The 19,748-nt window shown below is 47.9% G+C and overlaps 1 protein-coding gene across 1 annotated transcript; it reads left to right on the top strand.

Annotated features, from left to right (window-relative positions):
* The first annotated feature begins 7,308 nt into the window (after positions 1 to 7,308).
* Positions 7,309 to 16,245, top strand: TEX35 (testis expressed 35). The gene is made up of 9 exons (XM_057729381.1): positions 7,309 to 7,426; positions 8,132 to 8,182; positions 8,817 to 8,885; positions 9,859 to 9,915; positions 10,615 to 10,674; positions 14,524 to 14,588; positions 15,009 to 15,201; positions 15,561 to 15,604; positions 15,992 to 16,245. The coding sequence occupies exons 1-9, from the start codon at positions 7,388 to 7,390 to the stop codon at positions 16,050 to 16,052; spliced, it is 639 nt and encodes a 212-aa protein (XP_057585364.1). The 5' UTR covers positions 7,309 to 7,387; the 3' UTR covers positions 16,053 to 16,245.
* Positions 16,246 to 19,748: the final 3,503 nt, after the last annotated feature.

Raw genomic sequence — 19,748 nt, 5'->3', positions numbered from 1 at the left:
GCAATGAAGACCCAACACAGCCAAAAATAAATAAATTTATTTAAAAAAAAAAAGCAAAAGAAATAACTCTTTCTCTGCCTGTTTTACAGTTGGGACCTCAGTCTTCTGTACTTAGACGGGAACCTCCACCATTGGCTCCCCTGGGTCTCCAGCTGCAGACCGCAGATTGTAGCCTCCATAATTATGTGAGCCAATTCCTTAAAATAAACCTCTTGATAGATAGATTAGATAGATATAGATAGATGATGATAGATAGATGATAGATAGATATAGATATAGATGATAGATAGGTATAGATAGATATAGATAGATGATGATAGATAGATGATAGATATAGATAGATATAGATAGATATAGAGAAATATCCTATTGATTTGGTTTCTCAGGAGAACCCTGACTAATACAAGTAACCAAGTGGAAGGAGAATAGAAGGCCCATAGAATGTCCTTCTATGGCAGGGAGCAGCAGGACAGAGGCCAGGTAAGGTTACTGAGTGCGGTCAGCAGGAAGAATCTCATTGACACCAGGTCGGCTCTGCAAAGTCTCCTTTGTGGGGACTTGGGGGCTTCCATTTTTCCAATTCTCTGAGTTCTGAGAGCTGAGGGAGGTCCCCCAAACCTGAGAGTTGTTACATTTATGTATGTCCCATTATTTCCCGAGGCAGGAACCCATAGGACCTCTGAGAACAGGCGTGTGCTACCTGCAGACACTGCGAGGTGGTGAAGTATCAGCCTGAAACACACACAGCTCAGAGGACGCGCCCTTGCTCTGTGTTGGTAGAGGATGTGTAGGTTTAAGTTCAGTTCCAGCTGCTGTGTAGCGTGACAAGCCCAGGTAAAGGTGAACTTGGGCCAGATGGAGCAGACAGAGAAGGCTGACTTGGTATGTAACATGCCTGCTGGGACAGGCTAGCAACCCTCTCTGCTGGAATGAAGACCCATTCGATACACCAGAGACAGGTAAACACTCACTGTCCAGGGCCCAGCATGGAGGAGATTGTCCCATTGACGTTGGGGGAGCGTGTCATCTTCAGAGACACAGGCAGGCATTGGTGATGGGAAAGTTTGGCATGTGTTAGGTAACATGGCCCTCCCAGCCTCCCGCTCTGGGTTTTCTTTTAAATATTTATTTAGGCTGCGCCAGGTCTTAGTTTTGGCATGCGGGATCTTCACTGCAGCATGAGAACTCATTTGCAGCATGCAGGCTTCCTAGGTGCAGTGTTCATGCAGGATCTAGGTCCCCGACCAGGGATGGAACCCAGCCCCCTGCATCGGGAGCATGGAGTCTTATCCACTGGACCACCAGGGAAGTCTTTTTTTTTTTTTTTCCAAATTTTATTTATTTATTTATTATTTTTGGGGGGGTACACCAAGTTCAATCATCTGTTTTTATACACATCCCCATATTCCCTCCCTCCCTTGACTCCCCCCCCCACCCTCCCACCAGGGAAGTCCTAGCTCCTTGCTAAGACCCAGCCTGGCCCTGAGCCTGGATAAGGGTGACCTGCCAGTGAGGGGTGGGGCTGAGACCCAGGCCGGCCCCGGGACTCATGGCTTTCTGCGTGGGTTTTTATCGTCACAGGTTTTAGAGGGGTGGGGGCACGAGAAGGGGGTCACTTTGTTTTAATCAAGAATTAGGAATAAATTAACGCGTAAGTTTAGGGGACTTGACAAATGACCATGGCTCGCTTCAGTGTTCAATTCCATCCAAGCTGTCTGGCCCAGGAATGATTTTCACACGGTTTGCCCCCCAGAGGAGTGGTGTCACTTACGCCTCCTTCCTCAATTTCAAGTGGAGCCCAGGGCCCAGGGGGTTCTTCTCAAAGTGTTTGTCTGTCACGTGGCCCAGGGACACCCCAGAACCACGTGGAGAGGAGCAGGAGAGGGGCAGGGGGGCTGCCCGTGACCCCAAGGAAGAAGGCTGGGGTGGGCTTGTGGATTCCGTCTCCTGAGCAGGGAAACAGGCCTTCTGGAGAAAGTGCTCCCTACAGAACCAACATACAGGGTGCCGAGCCGTCAGCCTCTCCTGAGGAAAAGGCCGTCATCTGAGGTGTCTTGACGCAAAAAAAAAAGGATCTGCATGACGTTTGGCTACAAAGAACCAGCCAAGTGAAATCACTCATTGTGAACACTGACGGGGGACTTGAGTCGTGAGGCATCAGACCCCTTTTACCGCGGCCACTAGTTAAAATGACTAACCCGGAGAATCCAAGAGACGTCACCAAACAGACGTCTCTGACATTTCCATAGGAAACGTGTTCGTGGGTCACCTGCCAGGAGTTACTGCTGCACACGTGCGAGTTTTCAAGGGCTACATTGAGCAGAAACGTGGGCCATCTCCATTCATCAGTCAGGTTCTTGGTTGCAAAAGGAATCCACGTTAGCTGGTTTAATTTCCGGGAGGCCTGGAGAAAGAGGCTGGACGCCCAGCTTCCAGGACAGCATTCAGCCCCACATCAGAGAACTGGCTGACTCAGAGCCCGTGCTCTCTCCACCTGTTCCTGTAGATCGGATGCTTCTGCAGAATTTCCCTACGGTGAGCCTGGGAGCTAAACGAGAACCAGCCTTACGTGCAGACTATCCAAGTGGATCTAGATATATGGGGTGTTTTTTTTAGCTTTGTTAAACCTACGCTAAATCAGAACAGCCAAATATTTTGGCGTGAAATGCAAGAGGTAGATGGAACCCATTGAATTCAAATCCAGAAAACCAAGCAACCCATTTACATACATTCTATACAATGCTTTTTGCCAACAAACGAAAAAATCCACAGCCCTGTTTAGAGCTCAGACACATAACAAGAAGGAAGAAGCAAATCTCTAGAAACTGCCTGATTCTTAGTCTTTACATGCACCAAGTTTTCCTGCACTGACAGCCCAGCCTCCTGCCAGAGCCTTCCAGTCTGGTCCAATCTGTTGCCTGTGCCAGGAGCTTTCTCACCCTGACTGTCTCCACAGTAGCGCTCAGAATCTGTGTCTGGTTCCTGGTGTTTGGAGACTGGTGTAAACAGCCTTCTCCAGCTCATTGACCTCTCCACGTGACCCCGGGCTCTACAGGCTTCCTTGTTTTATCACCACCCACAGCTCCAGGGCAGAGATGTTTTCCCCGGCCCAGGCCCTGGAACGCCTGCTGAGGGAAGAAGATTCACACCATCTGGGCCATTATTCACATGGACTCAGCTCTGAAATGCTAATGATCCCAGAGGCAGAATGGCCAAGAGAAGGGAGTTAATCAGATGTGAAAAAGGCACCAGCCAGGCGGACCCCACAGGAAGCTGTCTAGTGGCCACTGTTTCCAGGTTCTGGAAAACTTTGGTCCAGTCTGGTTTGTGGTCCATGTCTGGCGGTGGGACCCAGCAGGAGGCATCCCCAGGCAGGGGTCATGTTCAGGGGTTTCATGGGACTAGACACAAAGGTTGCTCTGAAGCAGGTTATGGACTTGCAGCCAAGAGGACATCAGCAGGGCCCATTCCCCAGTGAAGGGGCTGGCAAAGGTCAGACAACTTGGCCAGGCCCTAGTGCTCCTCGGGGGGCGCAAACAGCAAGAGAAGCTCCAGACCAGACCCCTGTTCTGATGCAGGAGGGGAGGGAGGTGTGCAGGGCCTTCTGCAGAGTGGGACTGGGACAGCCTGGGACTGTCATATTGCCAAGCCCTGCACAAACAGGATTATCCCAGTCTCTGTCTCAACATCGCACCCATTGGCCATTCAGGTGACAAAGAGGTACAGCCCTAACCTGAACTCTGCCAGTTCACATTTGCTAGGAGATCTCATCTCAGCCTAAGAACCTGGTGTAATCTTCCCTTTCGGACCTAGTTGGCTGCCTCCCTTCTGCACCAAACTCAGAGCCCTAAATCAAGTTTTCTTACAAGGGGACTTGTTAACGTGAAATAGGAGAGATGCGATGCCTTAGGAAGGTGCGACAGAGATTGGCTACCCGCTCCTTGGACCGGTTTGCTCTTATTCTTGGGAGACACTTGGCCACATATCCCAGCCTGCTTTCTGGTTAGGTGTGGCCTTGTGGTTGGTTGTAGCCAAAGAAATGTGAGTGGGAGGGATGCAGGCTGTTCCCAGGACTAACCCATGGACTCCTCCCATTTGCCATCCTCCATGGACACCATGCACATCATACTCTCCCAGCAAGGGCAATCCAAAGAGGCTATGGCACCAGTTTGAGTGCTTCAGTGGTAAATGTGAATTTGGAGGTGTCCGAGGTGGAGAGGAGGCGAGGGACTGGGATGGCAAGAGTAGAGAGCCTTGGAGCAGCGAAGCCGAAAGAGGCAGCAGTATAACTGCCATCCTCTATTTGGGCTCCGTCCAAAGAGAGTAAAGGGACACCAGCCAAGTAAGGAAGTCCCAGGAGCTGTATCTGGCGGGAGCAGGCGAGCCTCTGATGGTTGCTGGCTCTTTATCTCACACAGCAGGCTGCTCCGTAACGGTCCGGCTATGGGAATAGTAACAGGTTCCCCTGGGTCCTGGGAGGCCCTGGCAAGTGCGTCCCTGTCATGGTGAACACACAGGAGAAAAAAGCCTGAGATCCTCAAACGAAGCCTTTGCTCTGACTTTTCACTGTACATTAGCTGTATTGCAGTAGCTGGAGATTCACCATTTATTGTTCAGAATATTATGTTGTGTTCCTGAAATAGAGGTGCTAGAACTTCACATGATAGAAATTCCATGCAAAACAGTATAATCGGACTTGATCCTAGCCAAGATCTGATACACTATTTAGAGGAATAATCAGAAATTGCGTAGGAACCGACGTGTCAGTGAGAAAAGACGTGTGAACCCAGCACGGTGCAGAGGTAAGGTGTCCATAAATCAGTTACGTGGGGCAATGCCGTAATCAGTCACACAAAACTCAGCCAGCCCCCTGGCGGGGGGCAACACTAGACACTGCAGTGTGTGGTGCGGTGTTCCTGGAGCCAATCATTGAGGTCACGTGTGGTGAGCCGTGTTCTGCAAGGTTGACCAGAGACCACGGCCATCAGGATTCTGGACACCTTTATGAATCAAAGGGCTTTAGAACCCTGGGTCCCCCGTGGTCAGATGGGCCCCTCAGCGTGGATGACGTTCTCCTCACCTTCTCTGGGCCTAGGCGTGAGTTGTGGCTGGAACCCAGGCTTCATCATAGACCAGACCCTGGAACGTTGTACCCCTGGAATCACAAGAGGCCAAACACAGAGGCCTAAGGCCATTTTTCATCCCCCTCCCCCGGCCTCCACCCCGCACAAAACGTTGTCTTCATGAAACTGAAAAACCCGGACCCTGTAAAGAAAAGGAAATCCAAATGCCATCAACATGGAGAAAAGAGACACACGACTGCTTCTTTCTGTTGGGAATCTCCCCTTTCACCAAACTCCATTGGAACATCAGAGGCCTTTACGCTCCATGCCCTGGACCAGTGGATTTTGCCTTGAAGGGGGGTTGGGAGAAGCACGTCTGGCGATCTCCAGGTAAGAAAGGCCTACGGCCCGCATGGAACAAAGTTACACCACAGCTACATTCACATCGCAGTGCTGCTTCCACCTAGGGCCTCATGCAGCTGCAAAATCTTAGCGAAGAAAATAGCAGACTCATGTAGGTTCATTAAACATATTCCCAGCCCTTCTAGAACATACTGATGACAACAGTGGTGTATTTGAGGGCATGAATAGCACGTACTATATGAAGGCAAAAGCCTGGAGCTGTGGGTCTGTTGTTAAATTTCTGTCTAGATGATGATGATGATGAGTGTGTGTGTGTGTGTAATTTTCTACTTTATAAAGCAGTTTCACAATGAGACCTTGATTTCTTTTACACACAATTTCCTGATATAGGGGCCAGTGGGGTCATGTGACATGCTTGGCTAAGAGGAGGCTTGTTTCACAGCTGCTCAGCCAAGCAAAGGACACTTTGCTGCAGGCCCAGGAGGAGCTCAACCCCAAACAAAGAGGAGACGGTGCCCATTTTCATGTTGTCGGCAAAGGCTGAGAAGAAGGCAGTCATTTTCACTGTAGTTTCCTGCTCAAGCCTGTGGGATCTTTGGAAACCTGTGGAGAAAGGGCCCTCCTGCCATGCAGCCAGCAGATCTGGGAGGACTGAGTACTGTGGTCAGAGGACCTTAGCGTTCCAACCCCTCGTTTGTGAGGGGCAAAGGAGCCTGGGAAGCTCCCCGCCACTCCCTCTGCTCCCCTCCCCTCCTCTCCCCCGCTGCACAGTGACAGACATTCTCCTTCGGTTGTGATGGGCTGAGATTGAGGGCTACCATGAAGATGGAAGCTGCAAAATAACCCCCTAGGAAGTGCATCAGAAATGCTGCAAGTGACTCTGAGAAGTTTCTAGTGCTCAGGGCCTCTGGGAAAGACAGGCACAGGCATAGGAAATGGGAGGGTGAGGGTGATAAGTCCTGTCCGGGGTGCAGGCATGTGCTTCACATGCAATGTGCATCATTTCCTGTACTGTCTGTTCTAGGAATTTCCAAGCTGGGCCTTTCTGTAGCAACTAGTAGTTGAAATGAGAGGGAAGAAGGAATGCCCAGAGATAAAAGGAAAGAGAAATTAGGCTTGCTAACCTGGATGCTGGGTAATTTTAGGTGCCAGGGGAGGCCATGTACCTTTGACTCTTTAAGCACTAATCACAGCTACCTTCAGAATGGCCTCAGTACTCTCCCCTGCCCGTCATCTGGGCTTCTGACCATCCGCGCTGTCCATGTATAGCTTCTTGCCCCAGTGCTTTTCCAGGATGGTAGAAAAACCACGAGAAAAGAATGGAGTGGGTGGAGGAGGGGAGAGGGGACAGGGCCAGCTCTGCAGTCAGGCCCGGGCATCAGAGATCATCCTGCCAAGACTGGCACCCCTCCCCGAGTAGAGAGAACCCCGAGTTAGCACAGCACGTGCCCTGTAAACTGGAGAGACTTCAGGGCACCTCAGCCCAAACTAGCTTCAGGTCCGAGGAGGGGTCAGGAGAGCAGGTGTGTGGGCTCCCAGGAGAATCTTGTTGTTGAGGGAAGACACGTCCTTCCGGTCTTTGAGTGGGTCCTGCGGGGGGAGGAGCCAGCCATCATTGCTTCTCCTGTCGTGTGTCTTGTGCGTGGGCCGTACAAGCCATGGTCCTTCTGGGTGGACTTTGCAGGAGAGCTCCTCTCCCCCTTGCAGGAGGGAGACCTCTTGCTTTGGAACCCTGCCCGAGGTTCTCTTCTCAGTGGCCGAGGCACCCCAGGCTCAAAGCAGCGGTGACACTCTGAGCCGGCATGTAGGCCCTGGGCATTGTGACCTCAGCGGCTCCGCACACAGAGAGGCAGTCATCCTGCCCTCACCTTGGCCTGTAACCTGCACAGGACAGTGGCCTGGTCACGGGGGCCCGTTGTGGGGAGGTTGGGAAGTTGACGAACACTCTGGCCGCCTCTATCATGTCGGCCAAGAGGGCGGAACTGAAGAAAACAAACCTGGTAAAGGAGAAGCGTTGCTGGGCGACGTGGGCCTCTTTGAGCTCGCGCTGGATGGAGGTGGGGGGTTGGGGGGTTACAGAGAGTCTCCAACGGACCCTCAGCTTTTTTTCTCCCTCTGAGCGTGAAGTAGGCTGCCTCTCAGCCTGGAAGGAGGGTGGAGAATGGACCCCCCCCACCCCAGGACAAAGAGCACTGAAAGGCACACCCCAACCCTGGCCACTCTAGGAGCCATGATCCCGGCCAGGTCTGCATGTGACCTACGTGTTTAAGCCACACAGGAACCTTATTAGATAAAGGTGATTGTCACCCACAATTTACAGATGAGAGAATGAAGGCTCAGAGAGACTAAATAACTTGCCTAAGTCGACGCCGCTAGTAAGGAGGGCAGCTGAGATAGAAGTCTGTCTGTCGACCTCCAAAGTCAGTGCTCCTGGACATTTACTTCGATGGCTTCCTTCTGTTACCTTAAAGTGCTCTGGCCAGCCCCCCGCCCCCCAGCAGGGAGAGGGCGGCCTGCTGAACAGGCAGGTGTTACTCGTAAGAGGAGTAGAACATGGCGAAATGCGAGTTATCTTGGCTCAGGTGCTGGGGGTATGCGGGCCTGAGCTTAAGCACAGTTGGATAGACAGGGTTGGCGGGGGGGAGGGGCGGTCCTCCCCAATCCTGATGCCTGGCAGGCTGAATCCCAACCTCCTCTCTCTGCAGAATAAGAACTACAAGGCAGTTTGCCTGGAATTGAAGCCAGAGCCGATCAAAGTAAGAAGCTTTTTTGACGCCATGCCGGCAGCCAGGCCTGAGACCCATGAGGAGGTGACTTGGAGTCAGGGGTCATTCGCTGTTCCTGGTGGCCAAGACTTGTCCCAGGTGCTGGTGGATACATGGAGAGAGAGACAAGCTCTCTGGTCTCACAGAATGAAGCAGATACATAAATAAATAAGGGAAAATTCAGTCATGTTACCTGCGATGCAGGGAATTAAAACAGGGAGATGCGACTGGGTGGCTGCTGTAGGTCGGGGGTTCGGGAAAGGCCTTTCTCTGAGCTGAGAGCTGCAGGACAAGGTTCCAGCCACTCGAGGGCTGAGGACGAGCACTGTGGGGGCAGAAGGCAGAGTGTCCAGAGGCCCTGAGGCGGGAATGAGTGTGGCTGGGGGGTCGGGGGGTTGGGGAGTGGGGCTGCGGACAGAAAGCTGAGGCCCAGTGAGCCAGGAAGAGAGTGGGATGCGGTGAGCTCAGAGGAGGGGGTAGGATGGAGGGAACTCCTGGGCAGGGGAGGCGAGGTCAGCTCCGCCCTGGCCCAAAGGGAGGAGCAGAACCTCGGGGTGATCTCTCCTGCCTCATCCACCCATGCCTGCAATTTCCAATATTCTGTGTCTCTGTTTTCAACCAACAGGCATATGACTACAAAGCAGCTAAACAAGAAGGGCCGTTTACCAAACCGGGAGGGACAAAGGAGCTAAAGGTAGGTGTGCGGACCCAGGAGGCAGGAGGTTGGGTCAGCACAGTGAACAGGTGGGGCCAGCAGAACAGCTTCTCTGGCGGATAAATTGCTGGCATCTGCGGTTCTGCTTCAGCCCCTGTGACTTCATTCCTTCTGGTTCTCGCTCTGTCTTTTTTAACTCTCTATTTTAAAATACTTTCAGACTTATAGAAAATTTCCAAAAAATGGTACAGAGAGTTCTAGTATACCCTTTCCCCAGATTCCCCAAATGTTGGCATTTTATCATGGTTTCCTCCCTCTCTCTCTCATATTTACACACCCGTATATAATATATATATTTCCTGAACCATCTGCAAGCAATGTGGTTCTCTCAAATTTCAGTATGTATTTCCTCAAAACAAGGACACTCTCTTATGCAGCCACAGTACAATTATCAAAACATCAAAAGCAGGAAATTAATGTTGATACAGTTCTCATCTACAGCCCTTATTCTAATTCCACCAGTTATTCCACTAATGTCTTTCATAACGAAGGATAACTTTTTGGGTCTGGGATCCAATCCAAAATCACACCTTGCATCCAGTTTTCATGTCTCTTCAGTCTCTCTTTTTTTTTTTTTTGTCTGGAACAGCTTCAACCTTGTCTTTTGGGACATAGTCATTTTTGAGGATTACAAATCATTTATTTTGTAGAATGACCCTGAATCTGGGTTGTCTGATGCTTCCTCACCATTAGACTTAGGTCATGCATTTTTGGTGGTCACACTGCCAGTGCGAAAGTATGACCTTTTCAAAGTGCATCACATCTGGAGGTACAGGAGGTCTGTGTGTCCCACTATCCTATTTTCTTAACAGCATCCTTTCTTTCCTCCCTGCTGGCATCTATCTCTCTGTTCCTCTTTAGGCAATGCCCCAGGATCTTTCCTTTCCTCCTTTTGACCCTTTCTCTTTCATCCAAGACATTTTTTTACTCCGTCTCTATTTTATTTCCTCAGAATGAACTCAGGGAGGTGAGGGAAGAGCTCAAGGAAAAAATGGAGGAGATAAAACAGGTAACAGGATGAGACTTTTTATCTCACAGAGAAAAAGGGTAGCTTCAAGGAAAATGCAATGCCTAACTTTGAATAGTGAAGAAAATCAGGAATTGCATGGAAAAAGCAATCAAACTAACTGAGCCCAAATCTCCTAGAGTGTTTGTGTCAGCAGCTTAGGTTATCTATTTCTTGCTTGATGCTTAAACCCAAATTTTGAATGATAAGGGCTCTCTAAGGTATCTCATTGACAAGGGTGGAGAGATACAACCTTAGTGACAGAGTAAGAGGGGCTGACTTGGAATTTGGGGGCAGTCAGGGACCAATTCCATTGTCCTTCTTCTCTTCCCCTGAGCAAGCTGCAGAACAGGAACCCTCTTCTTGTTTCGCTGATGGAATCACCTATAGCATATTTATGAACAAAGAAAATGTCCAAGTAAGAACGTGTAATTGAAGCTGTGGTCTGAGCGCCACATGGCAGCTTTGCAATGGCCAGATCCCAGCTGTGGCAAGGCTGCTGCTAGTGGTGACTTGGTGGTACATGCACCCTACTCCCTCCATAGACTCTTGGGAAGAAAGTGGCTTTAATAGGCCATTATTAGAACATTCCTTAAACTTTATCCAGCTCATTCCAGGGGAACAGATGCAGCCCTTAGCTTAAAATGCCTGAAATACAACTCCACATTCAATAATATGTTCTTTGCTTTTCTTCCTCACTAGATAAAAGATGTAATGGACAAGGATTTTGATAAACTCCGGGAATTTGTGGAGATTATGAAGGTAAGCGTTTACTGAGTGCCCTCCATAGGCCAGTACCATACTAGGAACCATGGAAGGAGATGTCAGAGCCTGCCCTGCAAGGGCTTAGAATCGAGTAAGAGACCCAAACTCTATTGCAAGAAAGAATTAAATAACAAGTAAGTACCAAGCTAAATAATGACTGGTTGTCAATTAACTAGGAGTTTAGAGAAGTGAGTAATGAATGTGGGTTGGGGTAACCAGAAAAGCCCTCTTAGAGAAAGTGAGTCTTAAGGTGAGTCTTTAAGGCAGCATTGGAATTTTAATGCAAATCTAACGAAGAGCTCAGTAAGATTATTTCTGAACTCAATAACTACGAAAAGGATCACCTAAACTCTAGAATAGTAGTTTTCAGACTTTGGTGGGTTTCAGAATCACCGTGAGTGCTAATACAGGAAACAGAGCCTAGGTCCTATTTGAATGAGGCTTGCACCCTGGGGTTTTGTTCATGTTCCCCAGGTGGAAGTTTGAGAACAACCACTGCAGAAGCATAAATAGGCAAAAGTATTTATAAGTTTTTCAAGAGTTGTAAGGGGGCATTACCCCACTAGATACTAAAATTCATAATAAAGTCACAATAATCAAATTAAGGTGGTTCAGCCCAAGGATTACCAGACAAATGAAAGAAAGCAGCATAGATAACCCTGTAACAGCCTCTCTGCTAGGGATGCACTGAGACTCACTTGTGAGAATTTCTAAAATCCCTTTACCTAGGCCCTGGCCCAGATGATCTGAATAAAAATCTCCAAGGTGGGACACAGTTGCTCAAAACTCTAGAATACTTGCCCCGATGAGAACCAGGTCCTTGGCACTTTAGCAGTAGTTATGAACATTGGCTACATGTTGGAATCACCTGCACTGTGGCTTTGACTTGCACCTCCCGCACCCCCACATGTCCAGCCTGCACATTGGAATCACCTGTACCCGGGTTTTGACCCATCCCTCTTTTCACCTGGCTGCACCCCACAACAATTAAGTCAGAACCTCTTAATATGAGGTCTGGGCATTGGTAATTTTTAAAGATCCCCAGCTAATTCAATTACGTACTCAAAATTGGGCACTACAGCTCTATAAAATTTTAAATATAATAAAGATGATTATTTAAATTGCCAGTGAGCGGCATAAGGTTATTACTATAAAGAATATTGCCTGGCTATATGAGGGAAACACTTCAATCAGTTAACACTATAAACTGAGATAGTCTATAGAGTGAATTTTAAAAATAAAGATACGAAGCTGTATGTATTTAACTGGACGGTCTAAATATAGTTAAATGGAAGAAATCACAAAGGAAATATTGGTATGTTTAACAATATAAAAATTTTAAAAATTATAACAGAAAAGCACCATATACAGAATAAAAAAGTAAGCAACAGTTTTGGGGAAATAATTTTCCACAAATATGAGAGACATAGACAAAAGGTTTGTAACATATAAAGTTCACACAAATCAATAAACACCAAATAGGAAGTGGGCAAAGGGTATATATAAACAATCCACAGAGGAGAATATTACTAAAAAGCAATAGATATATTAAAAATTTTACCTCATGAATAATCAAATAAATGCAAATGAAAACAATACTTAGATAATTGCCACATTCAAAATAAGCCAGGTTTTAATTTATAACAATTATAAAGCAAGATAGGAATGCTCTTATACTGCTGATTGGAGTACGAGTTTGTACAAACTGAAAAGGAATTAGACAATAGATATCAAAAATATCAAAACTCCATGACTTAACTCCTTGACTTCTCAGAATTTAACCTATGAGAATAATCAGAAATGCCAGCATGGGTGTATATAAAAAGATGTTCATCACAGGATTACTTATAATAGCAAAAAATTATAAACAACCACAATTGTCAACAGTAGAGGAATAGCCAAAAGAATTACAACATATCTTACATTACAATATAATGAAAATTCACTATAGGAGACAGTACTTAGAAAGAATGCTTATAATAAGAAGTAAAAAAGCAAGATGCAAATAATATATACTGGCTGATCTCAACAAGGTGAAAACAAAAAAAAAAAAGGAAAGTAAATATGTAGAAAAAAGACTGGAAAGAAATGTACCAAAGGATTAATTGCTGTTATTGCTAGGCAATGATTAATTTTTTTCTTTTATATTTCTCTGTATTGTCCAAATTTTCTGCAAAGGGCATGTATTATTTCTATATCAAAATGCAAACACAGTAAGTGTTTTGTTAGTGGGTAGGACTGGGTATCACAAGACACAAAGGAGGCTATTTTGGGCACGGAAACAGCTTGCACACAGCGTGGAAGCAGGATTAACGCGAAGCTTATCACGGTCAGTGGGGAGATCAGTCATAAACGTGGGACCATTGCGGGAAACTGTGAGAAATGAAATGGAGTGGGCACAAAGGCGGTGGATAATGAAGGCCTTTGAAAGACAGGCAGACAGGTTGGGACTTGGTTGTGTAAGCGGTGAGAGGCCTCTGGAGATTCTTAATCAAAGAACATGCTAGGAGCAGCACTTCAGAAAGCTGCGCTGGCAGCAGCTTGCAAGGTGGCCTGGGGGCGCCAGGGGAGCAGGTGGGGGGCCGTCTGGAGCAAGAATATCACACAGGAAGCCACATCCCCGTTCAAGGTGAAGAAAGCTGGACCAGGTGTAGGAACAGAAGGAAAAGGGTAAGTCTGAAAGATGCAGCGAAGAAAAAATAACATTCTTGGTGATTGATTCAGTATAAAGAATGAAGGAGAGGCAAGTGTGCGTGGTGACACCAAAGTTTTAATCTGGGCGATTAGAGGAACGTGGTAACAGTGACAAGGCTAGCTGGCAAGCAGTTAATTTAGAAGAGAAAATGAGGTCAGTTTGGAACATGATGAGTTTGAAGTGATGGTGAGACTTTTAAGAATGTAGGACATTTTGACTCTGATGTTTTGGACCCGGGGGAATTTTGATTTCAAGAATATTTTGACTTTATGAATGCAAATGTCTTATTCGAATTTTATACAAACATTTAAAAATGCTTTTCAAGAAGATATTTTTTGGAAATCATTTCCAACCTGACAGTATAATTCCTTAATCAATTTTCTACCCCAGATCAGTAAACTCTTCCCCAATTTTTCAGTTTTTATTAAAATGGTTTTCCTGAGGCAAATTATTTTTCATTTATATTTTGTAATATCCACTCTGTCCCTGTTTTTGTCCATAACAGATATTGTCAATAATAATGTCTGCCATCTTAGAACTTTTTTGTGACCACTATTTCTATCCAATTTTTCCAGGTCAACTTTTATGGATCTAAACTTTGCCAAGAAGATTTTATTATTATTTCAGTTCTTAATAAAAAATGTGAGGTGCCGCTTGAGCTACCGTCTACTTTATTTAGTGTTGACCATTTCTGCCAGGAATTGGATAAAAGATGGAACAAACACAGATACACAGTATCTACATACATGGCAGAGGTCAAGACATTGGAGCCAGAAGCATCTTTGGGAGGGTCCTAAGATTTGTTTTCTTGGTTCCATGATTTTACAGGCATTGAACCAAGGCAGATAAGGATTTCATTTACGTGTGAGATCAGGTAAAACAGATCCTGGTCTCTGACTCACGTGGAGACTTTGGACAAGCGCTTAATGATGCTCCCTGTGCTTCAGCTTCATCATGGAATGGGGGAGGGGCCAGGCAGAGGTGGCACGTGTCGTGTACATCCTGTGAGCCACCTCTCCCCGGGCCAGCAAGGATTCTTAAGGAAGGAAGATGCTGAGGTGGTCCCTGAGCGCTCCGAAGAGTGAGGCAGGAGAAAGGGATTTCAAAAGCCCTTCATCATGATGATTCTAGCTTTGAATTCTCTCTTGAAGGAAATGCAGAAGGATATGGATGAGAAGATGGATGTTTTCATAAATATACAGAAGAACAGCAAGCTGTAAGTGCAACCTGTACCCATATCTCCTCATCCCTAAAGAATCTCCTCCCTTAAGTTGTTGTATAACAAAGGGAGTCCAACTCGAGGATGGAAGATGCCTTAGAGGACTGGGGCAGGGAGGGTGGGGGGGACTTGAGGGGGGTGCGTCAAGGAAGGGAGGGAATATGGGGATATGTGTATAAAAACAGTTGATTGAACCTGGTGTACCCTCAAAAAAAAAAAAAAAAAAAAGAATCTCCTCCCTTCACTTTGCTAAATGGCCTCAGGGTTCGGAGGACTCCCAGCTCTTCAAGGAGCTGTCTTGGTTTCTCTTGCCCCAGTGGCTTGGAGCCAAGGCCTTCCATGGCCACCCATGCTACTGGTTATCTCCTTTCATGTTGAAAATTCTCTCTCCAACTCTGTCCTTCCCTGACTCCCCAGTCCCCTTAGGAGAGGACTAAAGGAGCAGCAAGAACTCAGGCAGATAGGAAAGATGGGCACAGACCCACAGCTCCGGCTCAAGAAATTGGATGGAGCTGATGGAGGACCACTTGCTCGTCACAAACAGATGATGGCACCGCAACAACCAAAAAAGGACCCGATGGATTCCCTTCACCACTGTGATACCTGCTGTGTAAGTGAAGCCCTCCCCCACCCTGCCCCAGTGCTGCACTCCTGGGCTCCTGTTCCCCCCGACCTCCGCTGGGCTCTCTCGCTCCTTTACCTCTTGCTGTAAAAAAGGACTGGTTCCATTCCTCTCTCGAACCCGGGATACCTCCCTAGTCTTGAGTCCACTCTGGGGTCTTGCCCACCAGGCCTGGGGAGATTGTGAAACCATGACCGAGTAGGACTCAACCCTGGATGCACCTGCTCCTAAGTGCAACTGTATTGTTCTGTCCTTTCCTATAGCAAGACCTGATGAGGTGCCCAGCAGGCTGGCCATCTTGGACCAGGGAAAAATGATCTTTCTTGTGCCGTTTCTGTCCTCCACAGGAGACATGTTTCTTGTGTGCCCCAAAGAACAACTACAATCAGGGGTAGGTAGATCCACGCAAGCCCCTTGTCTCTACTGGTTGCCCTGTCCTCCCAAAGGCAGTGTGCTCAGGTGTGCGTACCCATCAAACCTCACCTGTGGCTGTGCAGGCTCTGCCCCCCCCACCACATCCACTCAGTCTGAGAGGACGTGGCACAGGAAGGAGGACTTGCTTAGCTCGGGTGTGCGTACCCATCAAACCTCACCTGTGGCTGTGCAGGCTCTCCCCCCCCCCACATCCACTCAGTCTGAGAGGACGTGGCACAGGAAGGAGGACTTGCTTAGCCCAGCCTGGAAGCTGCTGCCTAGAGGTCCCTGTGGAGGGGAGGGTACCTTGCTGGCTGCTGAGCTGAACTTGCCTCAGGCTCCTGACTTTCTCCCCACATCCCAGGAAACTTCCATACCAGGCCTGCGCATCCTTTTCACCCTTGGCATCTGGACCTGCTTTCTGATTTATCTGTGCTTCAACTTCTGTGTGACCGAGGACGTAGTTCCAACTTAGTGCCACCGCAAGACCTATCCACAGCTCTGGTTCAGCCTCTTCCCACTCCTTGAGCTGCACGGCAAAGGCTTGCTTGCCTCTCGTGTACCACCCGGCCCCTGGCTCCCTCCATCCGGAGAGTAAAATCTTCATTGAAAGCCAAAGTGGGAGTCAAAGTGTTGAATACCAGCCTCAAGCTTGAGTGTGCAAGGAGCCTCACATTTTTTGGATCAAAATCAGTCCATTTCAGATTCCAACCCCTCTTCTTGCTTCCTGACAGTTTAGTGGAAAATTCTTAGGGTCATCCTTAGGGTCTTCCCCTCCGCCCCTCCATCCCCTCCTCCCTCCACTTCACCTGGTTCTGAAAATGTCCCAAGTCAAAGGAGAGGAGGGGAGGCCCTGAAGATATCAGATGCCATTCTGTGTGATCCCAGAAGTGTGCACATGTGTGTGCGCTGCACACGCATGTGTGTGCGTCTCGGGCAATGGGAGGAATCCGCTGGGCCCAGGGTCCAGCCTGCACTGCTTCCCTCTAAGGTCACTAAGCAGGACTCTAGGTTCCGCTGCATGTAGGAACTTGGTCCCCTTCTTGGGCTCTAAGAATCCACCCTGCTTATCCTCTGGAAAGTTTCCTCCCCTCCCCTCCCCGCCCCAAAGGAGACCTAGCCCTTCAGCGGCCTTTAAAGGTGGAGACGAGCCATTGGCCTCCCACTGCTCCACGCTGTGTCCTGCCAGGGACCCCTCCACCAAGGGAAGGTGAAGCCTGGCTGCTGGCTTGGAATAAGAGCAAAGAAAGATACAGAGAAAACAGTATTTTAACAACCTATCCTGCCATGGATGAGATTCTCTGACCTCAGTTCAACTAAGGGCAAATTAATGGGATTCTGTATTTTATTTCTTGTTTCGTCTTTTTGCTAAGTTGGCTGCTTAGACTTTTAGATGGTCTAGTAAATGACTGATCAAGTTCTTAGTGGCTACATAATCATGAGGGATGCCTTGGGTGCTTCAGCTATACATTAAAAAAATAATAATAAAAACCAAAACAAAACATAGGCTTTGCCTTCAAGGAGCTTATGGTTTTAAAGGAGAGACAGTGAGCACGTGTATTAAATGGACCATATTATAAATAAGCACAATCACCATAAGCCTGTGATGAAAGCAGAAATGGATTAGGAGTGGGGAAAAGAGGGGTGGGTAGAGTCCTCTATTCCTATTGCTGCTCTAACAGATTACCACATATTTAATGGCTTAAGACAACACAAAACTGGCCCCAAATTGTTCTCACTGGGCTAAAGTCAAGCCTGCACTCCTTCTGGAGACTCGGGCGAATCTGTTTCCTTGCCTTTTTCAGATTCTAGAGGCTGCCTGCGTTCCCTGGTTCATGGCCTCCTTCCATCTTCAAAGCCAGCAAAGGCCAGTCAAGTCTCTCACTCTGCACCACTCTGATTCTTCTGCCTCCTGCTTCTACTTCTAAGGGCCCTTGTGATTACACTGGGCCCACCTGGGTAATCCAGGATCATCTCCTTAGTTCAAGGTCACCTGATGATCAACCTTACTTCCCCTTTGCCACATAGCATAACATATTCACAGGTTCTGGGGATTAGAACGTGGGCATCTTTGGGGGCTAATCTTCTGCCTACTTCTCCCCAAACCCCGTCCCTTGACTACAAACCTCCAAACACTTGGGAACATTGCATTGTTCAGTTCTGTGCAGTGGTAGTTTTAAATAGGCCCACAGATTGACATATATACATATATATATCTATGTATATAATAGATAACTAATGAGAACCCACTGTATAGCACCTCAGTGCTCTGTGGTGACCTAAATGGGAAAGAAATCCAAAAAGAGGGAATATATGTATACGTATAGCCGATTCACTTTGCTGTACGGCAGAAATTAATACAACATTGTAAAACAAGCGTACTCCAATAAAAATTAATTTTAAAAGTAGGCCCACAAATTCTTTGATACTCTTTCTTTCAAAAGGAACCTAATCCCTCTCCCCTTGAGTGGGGGTGGACATAATGACTTGCTTCTAATGAACACAATATGGCAGACGTGATGGTGTGTTACTTCTGAGACTAAGGTCATAAAAGACATGTGGCTTCCATCTTGCTCTCTCTTGAACACACATTCTGGTCTCTGGGTGAAGCTTGCTGCCGTGTGGTGAGGACATCCAAGCCGTTCTATGGAAAGGGCCATATGGCAAGGAACTGAGGCCTCCTGCCAACGATCACGTGAGGTGTCATCTTCCAGTCCCCGTTGGGCTTTGCAGTGACTGCAGCCCTGGCCAACATCTTGACTGCAACCTCACAAGGAGACACTGAGCGAGAATCCTACTACCTAACTACCCGACCTGCAGAAACTGTGAAATAATACATGCTTGTTGTTTTAAGTTGCTAGACTTTGAGGCAATTGGTTATGCAGCAAGAGAGAATACATGTGCCAGTTTTAAGAACTAAGACAAGGTCGTCAGGAAAGCAGAACTGCCAGGGTCAGCTGAAGTGCTGAGTCGTCTTTGTGCAAATGACTGTGCAGTGCTAATCAAGTCCTGAGGACTGGCGGCAGTGGTCTCTGCAGTCCCTGTCCCTTGACCCTTCCCAAGCTCCCCCGTGCCCTGTTTCCACATCATCCAACTCAGGAGCAGCAGAAGGACAACACTGTGTGTTGGGGGGACAGGTCTGCCCGGCTGTCAGACAGCTGTCGTGACTGCCCTTGGGAATGGACCTTTGGGGAGCCACAGCCTGTCATTCCTGCCGACACTGCGTGTGGGCCAGTGTTGCTGGTGAGCTTGTGCTTTTTCCGTAGGTCTCAATGTCACCTCATCTGGAAGGGAATTATACTTGTTTCTTCTCCCAAAGATGCTATTCCTGTCCTGTGTACAGAGCCTCTTGCGGGGCACTGCCCCATCCTGGGCCACCACTTCTGCTTTGTTCTACAGCATCCAATTGATCAGAGCAAAGTGGACAGCCAACTCAACTTGCCCAATCAATTTCCTTCCCTGGGAATTTGTAATTGGAATCTGGTGAGGCTCAGCTGGCCCCCAGAAGTGGACTTATAACTGGGAGCTGGGAAGGCCTCTGCCACCATTGGCCAAAGAAGCAGAGAAAGTGGATCTACAGAAAAAAATAAATCATTTTGCAGAGAGAGAAGAATGAAACCGAGGGACTGAGAGAAGTGGAGACCTGTAGCGTTCCAGAGAGGGGGCTGCAGGAGCCACTGTCTGGCCCAGGCCCTGCTGGCCTGGTGCTGGCCCCTGCCTTGTGAGAGCCTCTGGTCTCTCGGACCACGGTGCATATTTCTGTTTAAGCAGAGTGGCTTTCTGTTACCACCAAACAAGCCTGAACTAAAGCCTCATGGTTAGAAGGAATCTCAAAGATTGGTCAGATCTCTTCAATTTATAATGAGGGTTCTGAGGCCCAGAGAGGTGCAGTGAGGTACCCTCAGCCACACAGCCCATTGGTAGCAAAGCCAAGACCAGAACTGAGGTTTTCTGACTCCTAGGCCTGTGCTCTGTGGCTCTCTGGGGCTTGTTGTACTTTCAAGGGCAACGAGATGAGATAGGAGGAAGAGAGACCTCGGGGTCAGCTGGATCCGGACACGAATCAGTGGTGTGGCCGCAGGTAAGTCGCTTCACCTCTCAGACTCAGTGTTTCCACCTGG

The sequence above is a fragment of the Hippopotamus amphibius genome, chromosome 3 (assembly GCF_030028045.1).
Source record: "Hippopotamus amphibius kiboko isolate mHipAmp2 chromosome 3, mHipAmp2.hap2, whole genome shotgun sequence".
Lineage (NCBI taxonomy): Eukaryota > Metazoa > Chordata > Mammalia > Artiodactyla > Hippopotamidae > Hippopotamus > Hippopotamus amphibius.
The sequence above is the reverse complement of the archived record's forward strand: the minus strand, read 5'-3'. Positions and strand labels throughout refer to the sequence as shown.